This window comes from Cotesia typhae, unplaced genomic scaffold, assembly GCF_013202065.1.
Source record: "Cotesia typhae breed Kobodo isofemale line unplaced genomic scaffold, CoteBio_Ctyphae contig_35, whole genome shotgun sequence".
Lineage (NCBI taxonomy): Eukaryota > Metazoa > Arthropoda > Insecta > Hymenoptera > Braconidae > Cotesia > Cotesia typhae.
In genome coordinates, this window is record NW_027423743.1 from 134,945 (window position 1) to 154,627 (window position 19,683).

The 19,683-nt window shown below is 41.2% G+C and overlaps 1 protein-coding gene across 1 annotated transcript; it reads left to right on the plus strand.

Moving 5' to 3' along the window:
- Positions 1-4,295: 4,295 nt before the first annotated feature.
- Positions 4,296-9,915, plus strand: LOC141526553 (uncharacterized). The gene is made up of 3 exons (XM_074241587.1): positions 4,296-5,744; positions 5,864-8,513; positions 8,558-9,915. The coding sequence occupies exons 1-3, from the start codon at positions 4,296-4,298 to the stop codon at positions 9,913-9,915; spliced, it is 5,457 nt and encodes a 1,818-aa protein (XP_074097688.1).
- Positions 9,916-19,683: the final 9,768 nt, after the last annotated feature.

Genomic DNA, 19,683 nt, shown 5'->3' on the forward strand with positions numbered 1-19,683 from the left:
ATACTTTGTGAAATTAGCTTGGTAAGTAATGCGTCATAAATAAATTGTGTTACAATATTTTAATAATTTTAAGAAATTTATAATTAATAATAATATTTCAATATAATAATAAAACAAATTTTTACATATTAATATTATTAAAGCATAAGTGTCAGATTAATAATAATATATAAGTTTGACTAAGTATTCATAAAATTTCATTTCCAATATATAATAGCAACTTTTATAACAAAGCAATAATAGAAAATGTAAAAAATATTGTAAAACAATTTCAAATAATGTTTTTTAAATCAAAATTTTTATTAGTTTAACTTTTTTATTTTTAATTATAATTTTAAATTGATTTTTTAATTTTATAATTTTAAATCATTATTGTTTTAAATAATTATTTTTGATTTAATTTTTCTATAGTATTTGATGAAAAAAATGGGTAACACATTAGGACATGAGATTATAATCCCCATTCAGTGGTCCCAAATGAATCCTAATGAACTTTGGGCATTAATAACGGAAGAGCTTGGATTGCTGATTCTGGGTGGTGAGAAATTCCATGGTGCAGTTATTACTATCAATGAGCTGTCTACGATTTTGACTATTAGTTCAAAAAAATTTAGTTGGTGGTTTAAAATACCTGGTGATTCATACCCATCACTTTTTGATTACCGCTTCTCAGGCAGTTTGCTGCAATCAATGTATCCAGAAATGCATATGGAATACATTAATCACCTTCATGCTCAAAATTTATCTAAACCAGGTAAAGTATAAATTATTATTATTATTATTATTATTAAATATTAATTAATCCTTGTTAATCATAGTTTATCCATCGATGGGAGGAGAATTATTTTACAGCGCGTTCGTTCCAAGACAATGGCTGGAATACAGAAGCGTTAGCATGTTAGAAAATATCGTGATTCAACGATTGAATCCGATATTAAGCAATGATAATGCTGAACTTGAGGATACCGTGATCATTATTAATGATATTAGGACATCGATCTTTATCAGCCATCAATGTCTTGTATGGACATTCATGAAAGATGGTGATGATTCAGTAGATGAGCTGCACTATATACGTGTCAACAATTAGACAAGCCGTTTATTCTTCCGTTTAATAAATCATCATGCTCAAAGACGAGTAATGATAGAAATAATCAGCAGAGTGATGAATACTGTTGATGATGAAGGGTTTGAGGATATGGAGGATGTTTAGTTTTCTATTCTTTTATAAAAAAATTTTTAGTACAAAATTAAATAAGATTAGAAAAAAAATTTTATATGTTTATAAAATTATGTTGCTAATAAGTAAGATTGTTACATTTTTTATAATATTGTGTTGTAGTATGATTATAAATTTAACGTAAAACATTTAATAAAAGATGTTTGAATAAGTAAATTAAGAATTTTAAGTTCAATTTGAATATTATTAAGATTATTTTTTTATATTTCAGAATAATAAAATAAGTTAATAAGTGAACTTAACTAAGGTTTTTTCTTTATATTTCAGAATAATAAAATAAGTTAACAAGTGAACTTAACTAAGATTTTTATTTTTTTATATTTCAGAATAATAAAATAAATTAATAAGTGAACTTAACTAAGGTTTTTATTTTTTAATAACATTATGTTCTTTTATGATTATAAACTCTAAGTAAGTATTGGTAAAAGATGATTTTCATCCGTAAATGTAAACTAGATTAATATTTTTTATATTTCAAATAAAAAATTTTATTATTGCTTAAAAGTTATTTCAATAATTTGAAGTTGCTTAAAGGTGTGATAAGTTTATATATATACAATTTTTAAAGGATATATGAAGATTGAAACGCGCCAGTCTCAGGTCAGTGCTCGAGGGATGGGAGGTGTAATCCAACAATAACAGTATACTGTTGCCGTTGGAAAAAGCTTTCACTTCTCTCCTAAAGGCGACGCTGTGAAAGCTAGCGGTGGACTGGGAGGTTTGAATCACTCACATTCCCGCGATAAATAAACATAGTATATGTGACTGTTGTAAGATGTGTAAAATTTAAACTAATAGTAGATATCACTACTCTAAGAAGCGCGGGAATTTAAATTAAAAATATATCCCTGACATATCTATATTAACATTTGAATTATAAATATTGATCTTAAATTTAAAACGGGGCATTATAAATAAAAACAATGAATTATATTAAAAGATAGTATTTTATTGATTAAATGATTCCGCTTGTCATTTTTACATCAAGACTAGAATTGATAAATTCAAATTTATTATATTTTCCACCATGGAAACGTAGAAAGAGATAGTTTGAATCTATTAATTCATTCAAACTCTTTATGAAGTTATCATCTTTTAGATGTTGAATAGTTCTTGATGGTAGATAAATGTTAAATTCATCGTTTATATTAGCAACAATCCTAGTTCCATACTGAGTTGTAATAGCTTTGATACCGTTAATCTTATATTCTCAATTAAACTTCAACTCGTTCATTTTCTTAACAGGAAAAATCCCAGTAAGACAATTAACCTCATTTATCTTGGTAAGATCCATGATTGATTGCTATAAAAATTTTTTAATTAATTGTAATGGTTGATTAAATGATTCTTCATTTAATTCATATTTTGATTAGACAGTAAATGAATACTTACAATTAGTAATACTGATAGGTAGAAGATGTATATCACCAAGAACTTGTACTTCAACTTGTAGTCACCACCAGCTCGTACTTTACTGGAGACGTGTACTTCGTTGTTGTGAAGTACGGCTTGAGCGCGCTGCTTTTATAGCCAGAGGATACTACGCAGTTACCCCCCCCCCACTCCTCTACCGCAAAAACGGTTTGATGACGTCATCTACTACGCAGTTAGAAATAGAACAAAGAAAACTGCGCAGTTACGCAACCTTGAACAGGCTCAGACCTGTATGATGACGTCATCGACTACGCAGTTAGAAAATTCTAGAACAGAATGAGTCATCTACTACGCAGTTAGGAATAAAGCAAAGAGAACTACGCAGTTGACGTGACCTCGAACAGGTTCAGACCTGTTTAGAAGTAGACAGAAACCTCGACAGATGGCGTATCTTCTCGCATGTACTCCTCATACGTACAGTTTGAATATATTAATCTTTTCAGAATATAAACAATGAAATGTACCTGTGATCTAAGCAACAATTATTGATGCTGAGATCACAGGTGCATTTTTTAACAAAAATGCAGGAAATCCGAATCAAAATTTGAAATGGCGGATGTTGCGGAATTGTCGACCATCAACTCGTGATCGAAAACTCCCGCAATTTTTCAACTACCAGAGGGCAGCCTCCGAGGCGCCTCTGTGGGCTACGGCATTCAACACAGTCAAAACCATGCTTTGACTGTTACTTGTATTCCACGTGATCCCGACAAGTGCGGCATCACAACGTGTAATAAGTGTTAAAATCAACGGGTGTGAATTACCTAAAATCTAAACGGCTCATCAGCATTCATCAAGGATCCCAATTGTCATCCGCTGTAATAATTACAGGTATTGTCATAATCAACCTTGATTATTATATCAATCTGTGCCATCAGCACATACTATAACCTATCTTCTTGTTGGCGGGACTTGGCCTCACCAAGCCCGCCGAATATACAGACAAACACATTCGAGGTCACATGCATTCAACACATTCATGCATTCAAATAGTAATAACAGAGTAATTCTTGAATAATCACTTTAACTATTTTCTAATCACTACAAGTTACTTGGACTCGGCTTAGGTGATGACTCACCAAGGCCGACATTCCAATTCGGCTTATACTAATTCATAATTATAATTATAATTGTATTTTCTACTAAGGTCTTTTTTTAAAAAGAAAAGTGCCAGATCTTGCGCTCAACCAATTGTCGTGCTCATGTTAATTTAACTTAACGCAATTGTTTAAAAATAACTACAATTCTGTAATATTGTCTACGCTCAAATAATTAACAGTGTTTATTACTGATGCCGTTAGTTAATTAAATGTAATACATAGAATACCGACTGTGATCAAAATGCTCAATTAAGTTCATGAAGTCATGTGTTCAACTCTGTACTGTGATAATTATTTTATTAAATGACAATATTCCTTAACTGGTGAATTTAGTTCTTTATCACCCTATCCCGGCAAATTAAAGAATAAATTCTGTAATTTAAGTTGGTTTATTTTATATTAATTGGTCCCTCGAGCCGGATAGGGTGATAAAATCAGTGAATAATGATCATAGTGCACGCACTCCTAACAATCACTTATTCGTTCTCGAATTACAGTTACAGATAATCATTGGGATCACAATGTCGAACGATAAGGTTCCGCCTGCGATCATCCCGGACCAACAGGTCACTGAGACTCCACTTCAACAGCATCAGCATTCACTTACTCCAGCGATCACTCTCGACCCAGCGGGCGCTCACACTTCCACTGACACTCATGTCAGTGATTCTGACCTTACTGATGAAGGAGTCAAAGGTGTTGATCCAGCTGCGGACCCGGAGAACAAGAAGAAACCTCGTAAGAAGTCCACGACGAAATCTTGCGACTTGGAGTTCAAGATCGCTGGCCAAATGTCACGCTTGAGAGCCATTTCAGACGCTGAAGCCCTTTCCGCCGCCCTCACCGTGGCCGAAGGTTCAGCTGCACTCAAGGCACGGCTAGATGTCCTCACCCAGGTGTGGCATCAGTTTTCACTCAACCACGATCAGCTTGGATCCTCTGGTACTACAGAGCTCCTAGAGCATTCATATGTCAAGGACGGCATCTTTGACCTCGCGCATCGATCATTCACAGGTGCTCAGACGCGCCTGTCTACACTCATCAACCTATTAGAAGCTCCTGCTCAGCCTGTGGTGACCACAGGCCACACACAAGAGATCGCCAGTCCCGTGAGCCTGCCACCACTGGACATACCACCATTCGACGGGGATTACAGTGCTTGGCCAGACTTTCGCGACATGTTCACCGCCAATGTGATCGAAAGAAAGGGAATCAAGCCGGTGCAGTGCCTTCACTATTTGAAGAACTTTCTCAAAGGCTCAGCCGCTCAGCTCGTTGCGAATCTGCCGATGTCCAACGAGAATTTCGACACAGCATGGGACGCTGTTCGTCAACGATACGACGTTCCCAGGTTACTCATCGGAGCACAACTAGACAAGCTCATCAATCTCCCAGTACTTACCACAAGGTCATCTACTCAACTCTATTCACTCATTAACCGGGTTCATGAGGCACTCATGGCACTCAAGGCTCAGAATGTCAATTTCACTGAAGCTGACTGCCATCTTCTAACCCATCTTATCATCGGGAAGTTGGATCGATCAACCAGAGAGGCCTGGGAGCTGTCTCTTGGCTCTTCAGTAAATTACCCAAGGCTCAGCAAGATAAATGACTTCCTGCTTGAGCGTGCACGTGCCCAAGAACGTTATGAGGACACCTCACCGAATTCAGCCAGCTCCAGGGGATCATCGCATTCATCACAAAAATCATCAAGGCTCAAACAGAACACTTACGCTCATGTCGCGACAAGCGACAGCATCCTGCTCGCCCAACATTCACGATCAACTCCAGAGACTTCACTCCCCAATAAACCGGTGCCAAAGCCTCAAAGCCGTGTGATATATGTGGTGGTGAACACTATGTCGTACGGTGTAATCAGTTCGTCGCACTTACCAACAAGGATCGTGCTCAAGTCGTCATACGATACAGACTATGTCCTAACTGCCTTGGACATCACCGAGTTGAAGTCTGCAAATCTACTAATCGGTGCAAAATCTGCCAGAAGGATCATCACACAATGATTCACCCTGGCACATTTGAAACAACTAACCAGAGTTCTCCCGCATTAAACGCTCAATGAGATCATCAGCTTCCGCGTGATCATGCATCAAACAATCACCTAGGATCATCTGCATTCACCCACCAGAAATCATCCAGTGATCAAGACCAGCAATCAAGAGATCACCATTCCCACAACCAACTAACTCAGGCCTCACATTCGCCAGCTCATCACCCTCAGCCTGGGTGCATTCAAGATGATCATTCTGCCACGTTACTCGCAACTTGTCAAGTCTACATCGTGACAAAGCTAAGTACAATTCCAATTCGCTCTTTATTAGACACTGGTTCTGAGACATCTTTTATTTCAGATTCCTTAGTCCAAGCGCTTAACCTCTCACGCACTCAGTCACACTTAAACGTCCTGGGAATAGGCTCTGCGAAGGCTGGCCGCACCAAGGGTTGTGTGAACATCACTCTACGCTCATTACATTCAGACAACGAAATCAACATCAGAACTCATATTCTGGGTGGACTGTCCACTCAATTACCAGCCAATTCGATACCAAGTGCCGATCTGGCAGCATTCAGCGACATCACGCTAGCCGATCCAGGCTTCTCTTCACCAGGCCCGATTGACCTCATCATCGGGTCCGATTACTACGGTCAAATCATCATCAACCAGATTATTCGAGGGGAAAATCCTGGGCTTTTCGCTCAAAACACCATTTTTGGATGGGTCATCATGGGTCCAGTCCGGGTTCGAGCTCGTTACTCCCCCAGGACATTCCACGCTATATCTACTCGTCAAGATCGAAACCTCCAGGACCTCTTGACTCGGTTCTGGGTTCAAGAAGAAATCACTAGCAATCACACAAGTTTATTTTCGCCAGAAGAAGAGGCCTGCGAGGCCCACTTCAAATCAACGCACACTCGAGACAGTATGGGCAGATATATCATCAGGTTACCGCTGTTAAAGAGTCCTGATCAACTTGGAGACTCCTTCAAGCCAGCAATACGATGCGTACACCATCTCATGGGTCGTCTAAGCAAGGACGCCCGGCTCAACGCACTCTACACAGAATTCATGGCAGAATACATCAATTTAAACTACATGGTACCCACAACCTCATCTTCAGATCATACCCAGTACTTCCTGCCGCATCATGGGGTGCTCAAGGAAGTCAACAATCAATACAAGATCTGTGTGGTGTTCAACGGCTCAAAACCAACCAGTTCAGGCCTGTCACTCAACGATATCATGCATACCGGGCGTAAACTACAGGTAAACATCTTCGATGTCCTATTAAATTCAAGACGGCACCGCTACATCTTTATCACTGACGTGGCCAAAATGTTCAGGCAAATTAGAGTTCACGAGGACGATCAATATCTTCAGCAGATACTCTGGTTCGACCAGGATGGCAATATTACGCCATTCAAGTTAACTACGGTCACCTATGGCACAAAATCAGCGCCATATCTGGCTGTCAGAGCCCTGCTCCAACTTGTTGAGGACGAAGGACATCGATTTCCACTAGCAATCAAGCCACTCACCGAAGGCCGCTACGTCGACGACATCTCCGCAGGCGCAGATGACCTGGACTCACTGCAACAAGTTGCAGACCAAGTCGAGGCTCTCTGCAAAGCGGGCGGATTCCCGCTAGCAAAGTGGGCAAGCAATCATGACGAACTTCGTCAACTTGATCATACGGAAGCGATTTTACAATATAAGATTGAGGATCCAGAAGCCAGCACCAAGATACTGGGACTGTACTGGTCCCCAATCAGCGATCATTTCTCATTTAAGCATTCACCACCAAGCTCAAGCAACGCATGCACCAAGCGTTCAATTCTATCAGAGATTGCTCAGATATTCGATCCATTGGGATTTCTTTCACCACTTATAATCCAAGCCAAGATGTTTATGCAGGAGCTATGGCTTGTGAAGCTCAGCTGGGACACTCCACTGCCAGATAACTTGTGCAATAAATGGAGAGCATTCAAAAAACAATTAATAGCAATCAATATCATCAAAATTCCCAGATGGATTCACTCATCCACACATTCTATACTTGAAATCCATGGTTTTTCAGATGCCTCGCAGTTAGCAATGGCAGCTGTTATCTTTCTCAAGGTCCAGCCTAATGATAATACTCAAGCAAAGGTTACGCTGCTTTGCTCCAAAACCAAGGTGGCTCCGTTGAAGCATTTGACGATTCCACGCTTGGAACTCACCGCTGCATTCATGTTGGCACAACTCACCACATTCTGCCAGAAAACTCTCAATCTCACCCATGTGCCAACTTATTCATGGACCGATTCATCAGTAGCACTCATGTGGATACAATCACACCCTTCTAGGTGGAAGGACTTTGTCAGGAACAGGGTGTCAAAAATTCAAGATCTTCTTCCAGATGGCCACTGGAGATTCATACCTGGCAAGGAAAATCCAGCCGATTGCGCTACAAGAGGCCTCTCAACCTCTCAGCTGAAGGATCATCAACTATGGTGGACTGGCCCACCGTGGCTGCTCAAGAACTCATCGTCCTGGCCAACTAGCCCAACTCACACTGATGCAGATGTTCATCTAGAAGAACGACCGATCAAGGTATTCTACTCATCGGCTCAGCCACTGGAATCACATTGGCCTATCATGGACCGGCCAATACCTCTCTTACGCATGTTAAGAGCAACTGTAATATGCATGAGGGTACGGGATATGATTAAACGCAAACCACGTTCATCTCTGAATCACGCAATCAAGTCAAATGAGATCAATCAGACACTCCAATTCTGCATCAAGGAGACTCAACGCATGTACTTTCACTCCGAGTTCAAAGTAATAAAAATCAAGCATCCTGGCCAAGGGATCACCCATTCTCTCGTCTGACTGCCTATTGCGACACCGAAGGCATCATTCGAGTTGGAGGGCGGTTGGAGAATGCTCCAACTTCAGATCAGCAAAAGCATCCTGCAATACTACTTCGTGATGCTGGGCTCACTAAACTCATCATCTCTGATGCTCATCGGCGTACATTCCATGGTGGTACTCAGCTAACGCTCGCATTCATCCGCCAAAGGTATTGGGTCATCGGAGGACGTCAGCCAGTGCGCTCGCACATTCTTCGATGCCTTATTTGTGCTCGTCATCGGGGCCTTAGGGCTCAACAACTCATGGGTCAACTCCCAGCCCCTCGTGTGACTCCATCTCCACCGTTTTCTCACACGGGAGTAGATTACGCTGGTCCAGTCATTATCAAGGCATGGCAAGGCCGGGGAACAAAGACGTTCAAAGGATGGATTTGTGTCTTCGTATGTTTAGCAACTTCAGCAGTCCATCTCGAATTAGTCAGCAACTATTCATCGTCTGCATTCATTGCAGCTCTTCGCCGATTCACCAGTCGACGAGGAGTCTGCACAGCACTATATAGCGACTGTGGAACCACTTTCCAAGGCGCTAACCATGAAATCAGGCGACTTTTTGCTCAAGGCACTCAGGAATCATCTCAGATACTCGCCGCTGCCTCAGTGAATTCAATTTCCTGGCATTTCAACCCGCCTGCCGCTCCTCACATGGGTGGAAAGTGGGAAGCAGCGGTTAAATCATTGAAGCATCACCTCACTCGCACAATCGGGGAATCGACCTTCACGTTTGAAGAATTTACGACTTTTCTTACGCAAGTGGAGGCGATTCTTAATTCCAGACCGCTAGAAGCACTCACCGAAGATCCGGAGGACCTATCTACGCTCACCCCAGGTCACTTTCTGATAGGAAGACCGATCATCGCTATCCCGGAACCGTCCTTGATGGACATCAACGTCAACCGGCTTTCCAGGTGGCAATTCATCCAACAACGCATTCAACAATTTTGGACTCAGTGGTCTTCAAGTTTCATTCAACGTCAACTGGCCATAACCAAGTGGCAGCAAGCTCATTATGAAATCAAAATCGGTTCATTGGTTCTCCTCACTGACGAAAGAACTCCACCAACACGTTGGCCGTTGGCGAAGGTCATTGACATTCATCCGGGCACAGACAACCTAGTCCGTGTAGTAACCATCCGAACAGTCAACGGGACCCTTACCCGACCAATCAACAAGCTTGCACTCTTGCCTCTTGCCCCGGAGCCAAATGACTAAATCGCAACAATCAACCAGTATGCCAAGTCCATCAGTCAGCTCGTCAATGCATTCACACATTCAAGGCTTCACACAAGGTACAAACAGAATTCAATCAGCAACTCCGTTCCTGATGGCGGCCGGAATGTTGCGGAATTGTCGACCATCAACTCGTGATCGAAAACTCCCGCAATTTTTCAACTACCAGAGGGCAGCCTCCGAGGCGCCTCTGTGGGCTACGGCATTCAACACAGTCAAAACCATACTTTGACTGTTACTTGTATTCCATGTGATCCCGACAAGTGCGGCATCACAACGTGTAATAAGTGTTAAAATCAACGGGTGTGAATTACCTAAAATCTAAACGGCTCATCAGCATTCATCAAGGATCCCAATTGTCATCCGCTGTAATAATTACAGGTATTGTCATAATCAACCTTGATTATTATATCAATCTGTGCCATCAGCACATACTATAACCTATCTTCTTGTTGGCGGGACTTGGCCTCACCAAGCCCGCCGAATATACAGACAAACACATTCGAGGTCACATGCATTCAACACATTCATGCATTCAAATAGTAATAACAGAGTAATTCTTGAATAATCACTTTAACTATTTTCTAATCACTACAAGTTACTTGGACTCGGCTTAGGTGATGACTCACCAAGGCCGACATTCCAATTCGGCTTATACTAATTCATAATTATAATTATAATTGTATTTTCTACTAAGGTCTTTTTTTAAAAAGAAAAGTGCCAGATCTTGCGCTCAACCAATTGTCGTGCTCATGTTAATTTAACTTAACGCAATTGTTTAAAAATAACTACAATTCTGTAATATTGTCTACGCTCAAATAATTAACAGTGTTTATTACTGATGCCGTTAGTTAATTAAATGTAATACATAGAATACCGACTGTGATCAAAATGCTCAATTAAGTTCATGAAGTCATGTGTTCAACTCTGTACTGTGATAATTATTTTATTAAATGACAATATTCCTTAACTGGTGAATTTAGTTCTTTATCACCCTATCCCGGCAAATTAAAGAATAAATTCTGTAATTTAAGTTGGTTTATTTTACAGCGGAAATCAGACTCATAATGGCGGATATTATACTTAAAATGACGGCTCGATATAAAAATGGTGGAAATCAGATTCAAAATGGCGGATTCATAACATAAAATGGCTGAAGTCAGATTCAAAATGGCAGATTTCAGATAGCAGCCACCAAAATGGCGGATAGCAGCCACCAGATGGCAGATTCAAAATGGTAGGAAAATAGCGGATAAATTTTAAAAATGGCGGGAAAATGGCGGATAGATTTAAATTACAGAATTCAGCACCAGCACCACCTATGAAAACAACCGATAAAAACCTCATCCATAACCTCAAAATGTCATACATATCTACCACCAGCAACACATACTGTCGGTAAAAACAGGTCGCCCATATCTACAGAGGATACTTACCACGGACACGAACACACCGCTGGTAACGTAGATCTCAGCTTAACACGGGCGCGAACCCGCAAATCTGTTTTACCGAGTGAGTACCCCCTGTTTACCTACTTGGGTTGGATGGCAATGTAAAGGAGTGAGGCCGAAATCTCCGGTTCTTTCCTAGATTTTATTTTTTTATCATAATCTCGGACTTCTGAATCCCATGCTACTCCTAATTTATCACCTGGTATACTACTTTTGTGCTCCTTCAATGGCCTGTGAAGATCACTCACTTGTAAATCACATTTGTATTTTTTCTAGATAATTTTTAAAACCTATCTGAAAAATATTGAAGTATTTAAATCACTTAATAATTTAGAAAAAAATATATTTATAATAATATTTATAATTATATAATAATTATTGATCAAATACTCACGAGAATGTTAATGCATTCAAAGGGTTAAGGACTATACTTACGTAATGGTTGCTGAGATTTTAACTCAGTGTGGCCAGATCGTGGGTAAAACTTACCACCTCTCTGACGCCGCGCGCGCCACGCACACAGCGAAGCAATGTATCGGTGTGTCGGGTTCGGGGAAGCAGCCGACTACGTGTAGCAGGACCGTAACATATTACGGCCGATACCTCCTGCATATAAAAAAAAAAAATATGGATGAAATTTTTTTCAGGCAATAATTTTGGCATAAAAATAAATTTTAAAAATAAATAAATATTAATATTAATAATAATTATAGTTATTAATAACAATTGTTATTATTAATGGTAACCTTAAAATCCTAAACACAACTTTCATATAAGATTTCATTTATAATCTTAAAATGCTCTGGTAGCCGGTAGGTATAATTTTTGGTTCCGTACTCCCTAAGTTGCGTGTTCGAATTCGCAATTGAGTCACATTTTTTTTTTTTTTATTGTTGTTGCAAATGGCATGTTCCAATATATTTTGCAACTGTCATTCTCAACAACCTGGGGAATATCTCCTGGCAAATAAGGCAGCACTGGTGTCACGTCAATACCGTAGCAATGACGAAGATAGTAGTACAGTACTCTCAGGGCAGCATTGTGACGCTGGATATAGGCACCTCTCGCCAGCACTGGACATGCCGACAAAAGGTGCATAAGCGTCTCCGGATGTTGTCTACACCTCCTACAGGACGTGTCCGGAAGCTGCACCTGGAGCACCTTGCTACGGTACTCAAGAGTGTTAATGACACCATCTTGGCAGGCAAATATGAACCCTTCAGTCTCGGACATCAGGCCCGCTGACTTTAAGAAGGAAAACGTCAGCTGGATGGACAAGCCATGATCACGCACGTGTTTAAAGAACACGCTGTGCATGGACTTGTCCATCAGTTCGCCAAGGAGTAGTTTTTCCTCGGCGTTCCTGATGACGCTCTTAAATTCCTCCTTTCGGAGTTCCATAAGAGCGTTTATTTCTCCAAGACCATGGGTTCTTGCCGCATATATTGCTGCCTTATACAAGAATGACCCCTTATGCGCATTTTCATGTTTATGTACAATTTGCATAAGAAAGTCATCCTCGTCTGCAGTGAAATTGACAACTTCGTGAGTTAAACCCAGGACCAAACGGTCGTGAAGCCGCTCCAAACTCTGCAAACCTCTCCCACCGATGGACCGGGAGAGGTATAATCTGGCGACTGATGAATTGGGGTGCATGCTCCGATTCATATTAATGATCTTACGGGTTTTGATGTCGAGATCTCGTAAATCCTTTCGGGTCCATTTCAGGACACCGAAAGAGTATAGTAAGACTGGGACAGCGAGCATGTTAGTAGCTGAGACTTTGTTTTTGCCGGAAAGTTCGGAGGACCAAATTTTCCGGAGTCTCCTAACATACTCGCTCTGGAGAGTTGTTCGGACTTCAGAGACCGCATGCATGCGGTGCTCTTCCATTCCTAGATATCTATACAACTCCCCGGCGTCTAATTGGCTTAAGACGCTCCCATCCACTAATTCGACATCATTACCAGTATCAGAGCACTTACCCCTCGCCAGATGTACGACCGCACACTTGTCCAACCCAAAAGACATTCCGACATCTCGTGTGTACTCTGCTACGATGTTGAGGGCTGCTTGTAGATGATCTTCATCAGCACTATATAGCTTCAGATCATCCATGTAAAGCAGATGGGTGATCGAATATTTTGGATCACCCGGAGGCCCCACAGAGTACCCACGAGTTTTACGGAGAGCAACAGATATAGGCAGCAGTGAAATGCAAAACAGCAGAGGGCTCAAGGAATCGCCTTGGAAGACCCCTCGTTTGTACTCTACAACTCCGGTTACGTGCAATGCGTTTCCACTTCCAATGTGAAAACGCGTTCGCCAGAGCTGCATTGTACGTCGAATGCATTCCACTATTTCGGGATTGACTCCCAGGCATTTGAGGAGATATAAAATCAACTCATGTGGAGTTGAGTCAAATGCCTTGCGATAGTCAATCCAAGCCATTGACAGGTTGCGTTGATAGTAGATCGCATCTTGTTAGACGCATCGATCCACTATCAGGTTCTCCTTGCAACCTGACAGGCCTCTTTTACTGCCACGTTGTTCATATATCTGTTGCCATACAGGCTCTATCTGCTGCAAGATACGGTTATTTAAAATTTTTGTAAAAATTTTATAAACCGCATTCAAGCAGGTGATAGGCCTGAAATTCTTAGGGTCAGACAAGTCACCTTTTTTAGGTATCAGTACGGTTCGCCCTTCTACAAGCCAGTTCGGAATCGGATCGTCAGCTCTAATGTACGATGTAAATATGCAGGCCAGATGGAGGTGGGTAGAAGTAAACTTCTTCCACCAGAAGACATTAATGCCATCTGGTCCCGGGGCAGCCCAATTGTTGCTGCCATTTAGAGCTGAACGAACTTCATAAAATGCTCTGGTAGCCGGTAGGTATAATTTTTGGTTCCGTACTCCCTAAGTTGCGTGTTCGAATTCGCAATTGAGTCACATTTTTTTTTTTTATATTATCATTAGTTATTATTATTATTATAATTATTAATTGCTCAGGGGGGTTTTCCCCGGAGTCCGACTCTCCGAGGGCCCAGCCTGAGCGCCATCCATTACTGCTGCACCACTCCGCACAACAAGGCGGTTAGTGAGTGCAGCAGGCCAAGTTCATTTGCCTAAGTAGACGCAGGGATCCCAAAATGACAGCCTTTTGCATCCGCACTGCTAGAGACACGGCTGCTGAACTGCAAGCCGGTATCTTCGCAAGTGAAGACACAAAAGACTGTTTCATCCCTCCAAGGACGTCGACAACCAAAACGACGAGCTTGACACGGTAACTTGGGTAGAGTTTGCCAATTTCAAACAGGAGATCCTGATATATCTGGTGTTTGTGCTCTTCTTTGGCCGAGATATTGTATTCGGCTGGGCTGCCGAAAACTCAATGACATAAATGTCACGAGTAGCCTTGTCAAAGAGCACAATATCAGGTTTGTTGTGGTCAATCTGCCGGGTTGTTGCGAATGGTATGTTCCAATAAATTTTGGAACTGTCATTCTCAACAACCTGCGGAATATCTCCTGGCAGATAAGGCAGCACTGGTGTCTCATCGATACCGTAGCTATATCTGAGATGATAATAGAGTACTCGCAGGGCAGCATTGTGACGCTGTATGTAGGCACCTCTTGCCAGCACAGGACATGCCGACAAAAGGTGCATCAGCGTCTCCGGATGTTGTTTACACGTCCGACAGGACGTGTCCGGAAGCTGCGCCTGGAGCACCTTGCTACGATATTCGAGAGTGTTGATAACACCATCTTGGCAGGCAAATATAAACCCTTCGGTCTCGGACATCAGGCCAGCTGACTTCAAGAAGGAGAATGTCAGCTGGGTGGACAAGCCATGGTCACGGACGTGTTTGAAATACACGCTGTGCATGGACTTGTCCATGTGTTCACCGAGGAGTTTTTTCTCCTCGGCTATCCTGACGACGCTCTTGAACTCCTTTTTCGGGAGTTCAATGAGAGCGTTTATTTCTCCGAGACCTAAGGTATTTGCCGCGTAGATTGCTGCCTTATACAAGAACGACCCCTTCTGCGCATTTTCATGACTATGAACAAATTGCATCAGGAAGTCGTCCTCGTCTGCTGTGAAATTGGCAACCTCGTATGTTAAACCCAGAACCAAACGATCGTGAAGCCGCTCCAAGCTCTGCAATCATCTCCCTCCGATGTTCCAGGAGAGGTACATCCTGGCGACTGATGAGTTAGGGTGCATGCTCTGATTCATATTGATGGCTTTACGGGTTTTGATGTCGAGACCTTTCAACTCATTTCGAGGCCATTTCAGGGTCCCAAAAGAGTAAAGTAGGACCGGGACAGCGAGCATGTTAGTAGCTGAGACTTTGTTCTTGCCGGAAAGTTCTGATGACCAGATCTTCCGGAGTCTCCTAACATACTCGCTGCGAAGAGTTGTTCGGACTTCAGAGACGGCATGCATTTGCCGCTCTTCAATCCCTAGATATCTGTACAACTCTCCGGCGTCTAATTCTCTTAAGACGCTCCCATCCACTAATTCGACATCTCCACCCGTATCAGAGCACTTACCCTTCGCCAGGTGTACGACCGCACACTTGTCCAACCCAAAAGACATTCCGACATCTCGTGTGTACTCTGCTACGATGTTGAGGGCCGTTTGTAGATGATCTTTGTTGGCACTGTATATCTTTAGATCATCCATAAACAGTTGGTGAGTGATCGTGTATACTCGATCACTCGGTGGCCCCGCAGAGTACCCACGAGTTTGTCGGAGGGCAACAGATATTGGCAGCAGTGAGATGCAAAACAACAGAGGGCTCAGAGAATCTCCCTGAAAGACGCCTCTCTTGTACTGAACAGTTCCGGTTACGTGCAATGCATTTCCACTTCCTATGTGAAAAAACGCGTTCGCCAGAGCTGCATCGTACGTTGTATGCATCCCACTGTTTGGCGATTGATTCCGAGGCATTTGAGCAGACAGAGAATCAACTCATGTGAAGTTGAGTCAAATGCCTTACGGTAGTCAATCCAGGCCATGGACAGGTTGCGTTGGTAGTAGATTGCGTCTTGAATGACGCATCTATCTACCAACAAGTTGATCTTGCAACCTGACACGCCCTGTTTACTGCCACGTTGTTCGTATATCTGTTGCCACACAGGCTCTATCTCCCGCAAAATACGGTTATTTAAGATTTTTGTAAAAATCTTGTAAACCGCATTCAAGCAAGTGATAGGCCTGTAGTTCTTCGGGTCGGACAAGTCACCCTTTTTAGGGATGAGTACGGTTCGCCCTTCTACCAGCCAGTCTGGAATTGGTTCGTCGCCCTGAATGTATGATGTAAAAATCCGGGCCAGATGAGCATGTGTAGAAGAAAATTTCTTCCACCAGAAGATGTTTATGCCATCTGGACCCGGGGCAGCCCAGTTCTTGCTGCCATTCAGGGCTTTACGAACCTCTTGCACACTGACTGCAGGGCTCTCTTCGGCGATATCCTGCCGTCGGTGTTCTCGACAGAATGCCTCGAAGTCGTGCAGAGCTGGAGTATCCGGGTTCACGTTTGGTTGATCTCCGTACAATTCACTCCAAAAGGCTTCCACTCGCTCAGATGATGGATAATTCTCGGGAACAGCGGTCTTAGGTGACAGAAAGCGTGAAGGGTTGGTTCGAAACAAAGAGTTGTCGATCAACCGCTTCAGCCTTTTCTCTAGTGACTTTTTGGAAGCCATCAGAGCCCGCAACCTGTTAAGAGAATCTTCTTTGATGACAAGAAGAGTACTCTTGTTCAGTGTGTGATGTCGCCTTCGAAGTTCTGCCGCCAGGCGACGAACTTTTGGCGTGTACGGTCTTTGAGTACTAACATACTCTATCACACACTGAATGCGGGAGACTTGTTTCCGAGAAATGTCAATTTTGTGTCCAAGTTGAGCGATGCGCAGCTTCAACTTCGCCTCGAAGGAGAGAGAATGTCTTCTCTCTATCGGCAGAAGCGAAGTCGCGGCACCGTAGACAACTTGGTTGACAGTGAGCAGAGTAGAGTCCTCTTGAAGCTGTGTGGGGAGATCTTCGTTCACCGTGTCGAGCTGTTGTTTTGAGTGAGACATCTTTTTGGAGATGCTCACTTGTCGACCTGTAAAGAGGTTGTCGTTGTCCTCGGAGGAACGGTGCCGTTCTTGGTGTAGCGGTGCTGGAAATGAAGGCCGATTAGACAGCCTTCTATTTGGCAGCAGCGATCGTCGATAATGCCGAAAGTATGAGGCGTAATTACGCAGGTGTTTGGGCGTAAAATGTCTGTGCTCCGGATGCATGCCACACCAAAGTGTGTGCATCCGGGCCAAATACTCTGATACCTCCGGCTCGCTGTTCTGCCAGCACACCAAGAGATCGGCGCGAAGATCCTCCGTCCACTTAAACTTATTCCTATAAGCGCCGGGGTCGTCATAAGTCATCGGGTCCGGTGTGCTCCTCCCACCTGATGACTGGTCCTTATCCGAAGAGGACCGGTTGTGGGGAGCACTTCTGAGATTATACTGTTTTGGAACTCAGATATTACGGTGCAACGGGTAGTTGGCCCGTTGCTCCGGTTACGTTGTTAGCCTACAGACCAGATGTTGCGGTCTGCGTTTCCCGCGGTGCGCCACTAGGAGGCCACGTAACAAGCACCGCTTATTATTATTATTATTATTATTATTATTATTATTATTATTATTATTATTACTATTATTACAAAAATCACATATTATATCTTTTAAATAAATAATTAACCAAAAAATCATACGACTACAGTTAAAAATTGTATCATGTTATGCTGTAGTATAGTATTCGTTATAATAATAATAGTAGTAGTAATAATAATAATAGTAATAGTAATAGTAATAATAATAATAATAATTGTTAATTGTTATCCGGAAATTCCCAAACACAACTATTATATAAGTTTTTGATTTTGTATCTTAGACGCTGCGATGGCTGTGCGTCTAAGTTTTGGGTTTCAAACGCACAAAGTTACTTGTTCGAAACCGCAATGAAAGCGAATTTTTTTTTTTTGTCAATTTTTTTTTTTGTGTAAATTTATTTATTATTATAACAAAAATAATAATTGAATTTATCTAAATCATTAATAAACTTAATAAATATGTGACGACATAATATTTTTGCAGTACATATCAACGTATTTGTATCAATTATTTTTATTTTAAGAATAACAATAATATTTTTAGCAATATCAATAATAATAATAATAATAATAATAATAATAATTGTTAATTGTTATCCGGAAATTCCCAAACACAATTCTTATATAAGTTTTTACACTATCTACTCAAGCGCAGCAATGGCCGCGTGCCAAAGTTTTTGGCCTTCGACGCGCAAGTTCGCGCGTTCGATCCCGCACAAAATTGCTTTTTTTTTTGTTTTTTTTTTCAATTGCTCTTTGAAGGCACAGATTTCCACATCACCCAAGAGGTACTGTGCTTCGAGATGCGTTCCCATTATTTTTCATGGCGGGTCCCCAGTAGGCCTAAACCATGTCACCTAAAACTTAGATGGAGTAAGTTATTTTTTTACAATAATTTTGTAGTTAACGTTTTAATTAATAAAGTAATTAATGGTAGAGCTTTAAGCTTTTTTTTCTTAATAAGCAAATTAAAATAACTAATTTCTTAAACTAAAGACTAGAAATGACTAGAAATGTAAAGGAAGCCGAATTGAAGACTCTAACTTCGTCAACAAATGAATGGAATAATAAAAGCTTCGTTTAAGCTTTGACTAGTAAACTTTGTTAATAAACTATCTAATTATAAACCTTAAAGCTCCATATTGTTTACAAAACTTATAAAAGTAATGAATATTTAAACCTTTGAACAATAAACTTAGTTAATTAATTAATGGATGTTTCTATAATTAAATATAATAATTTAAGTTTTTAACACTTGACTAGACTTGACTGGATAAAATAGTACGAAGCAAAGCAGAAGGCTCTGACTTCTTTATAAAATAAAGGATATAATTAATCTTATTAGCAATAAAATTATCTATTAAATAACATTGCTTAAAGTTCTGGCTTACGTATAAAATCATAAAAGCTTTATCTAATTTACAGCAATTAAAATGTACAGTGGAAACGTTTCAATGATATAAATGAAAATTCTTACGATTCATCCATTTCCCAATCATCTCCACTATCGAAAGCATGGACATTCATTACTTATGACTGGGGCTTTTCTTTTTCGCAATACAAATTGCGAGATGACATCATTCCCACAAGATTTTTATGAATTGACATTTCTACCGCAGTTAAGTGACTTGATTTTGA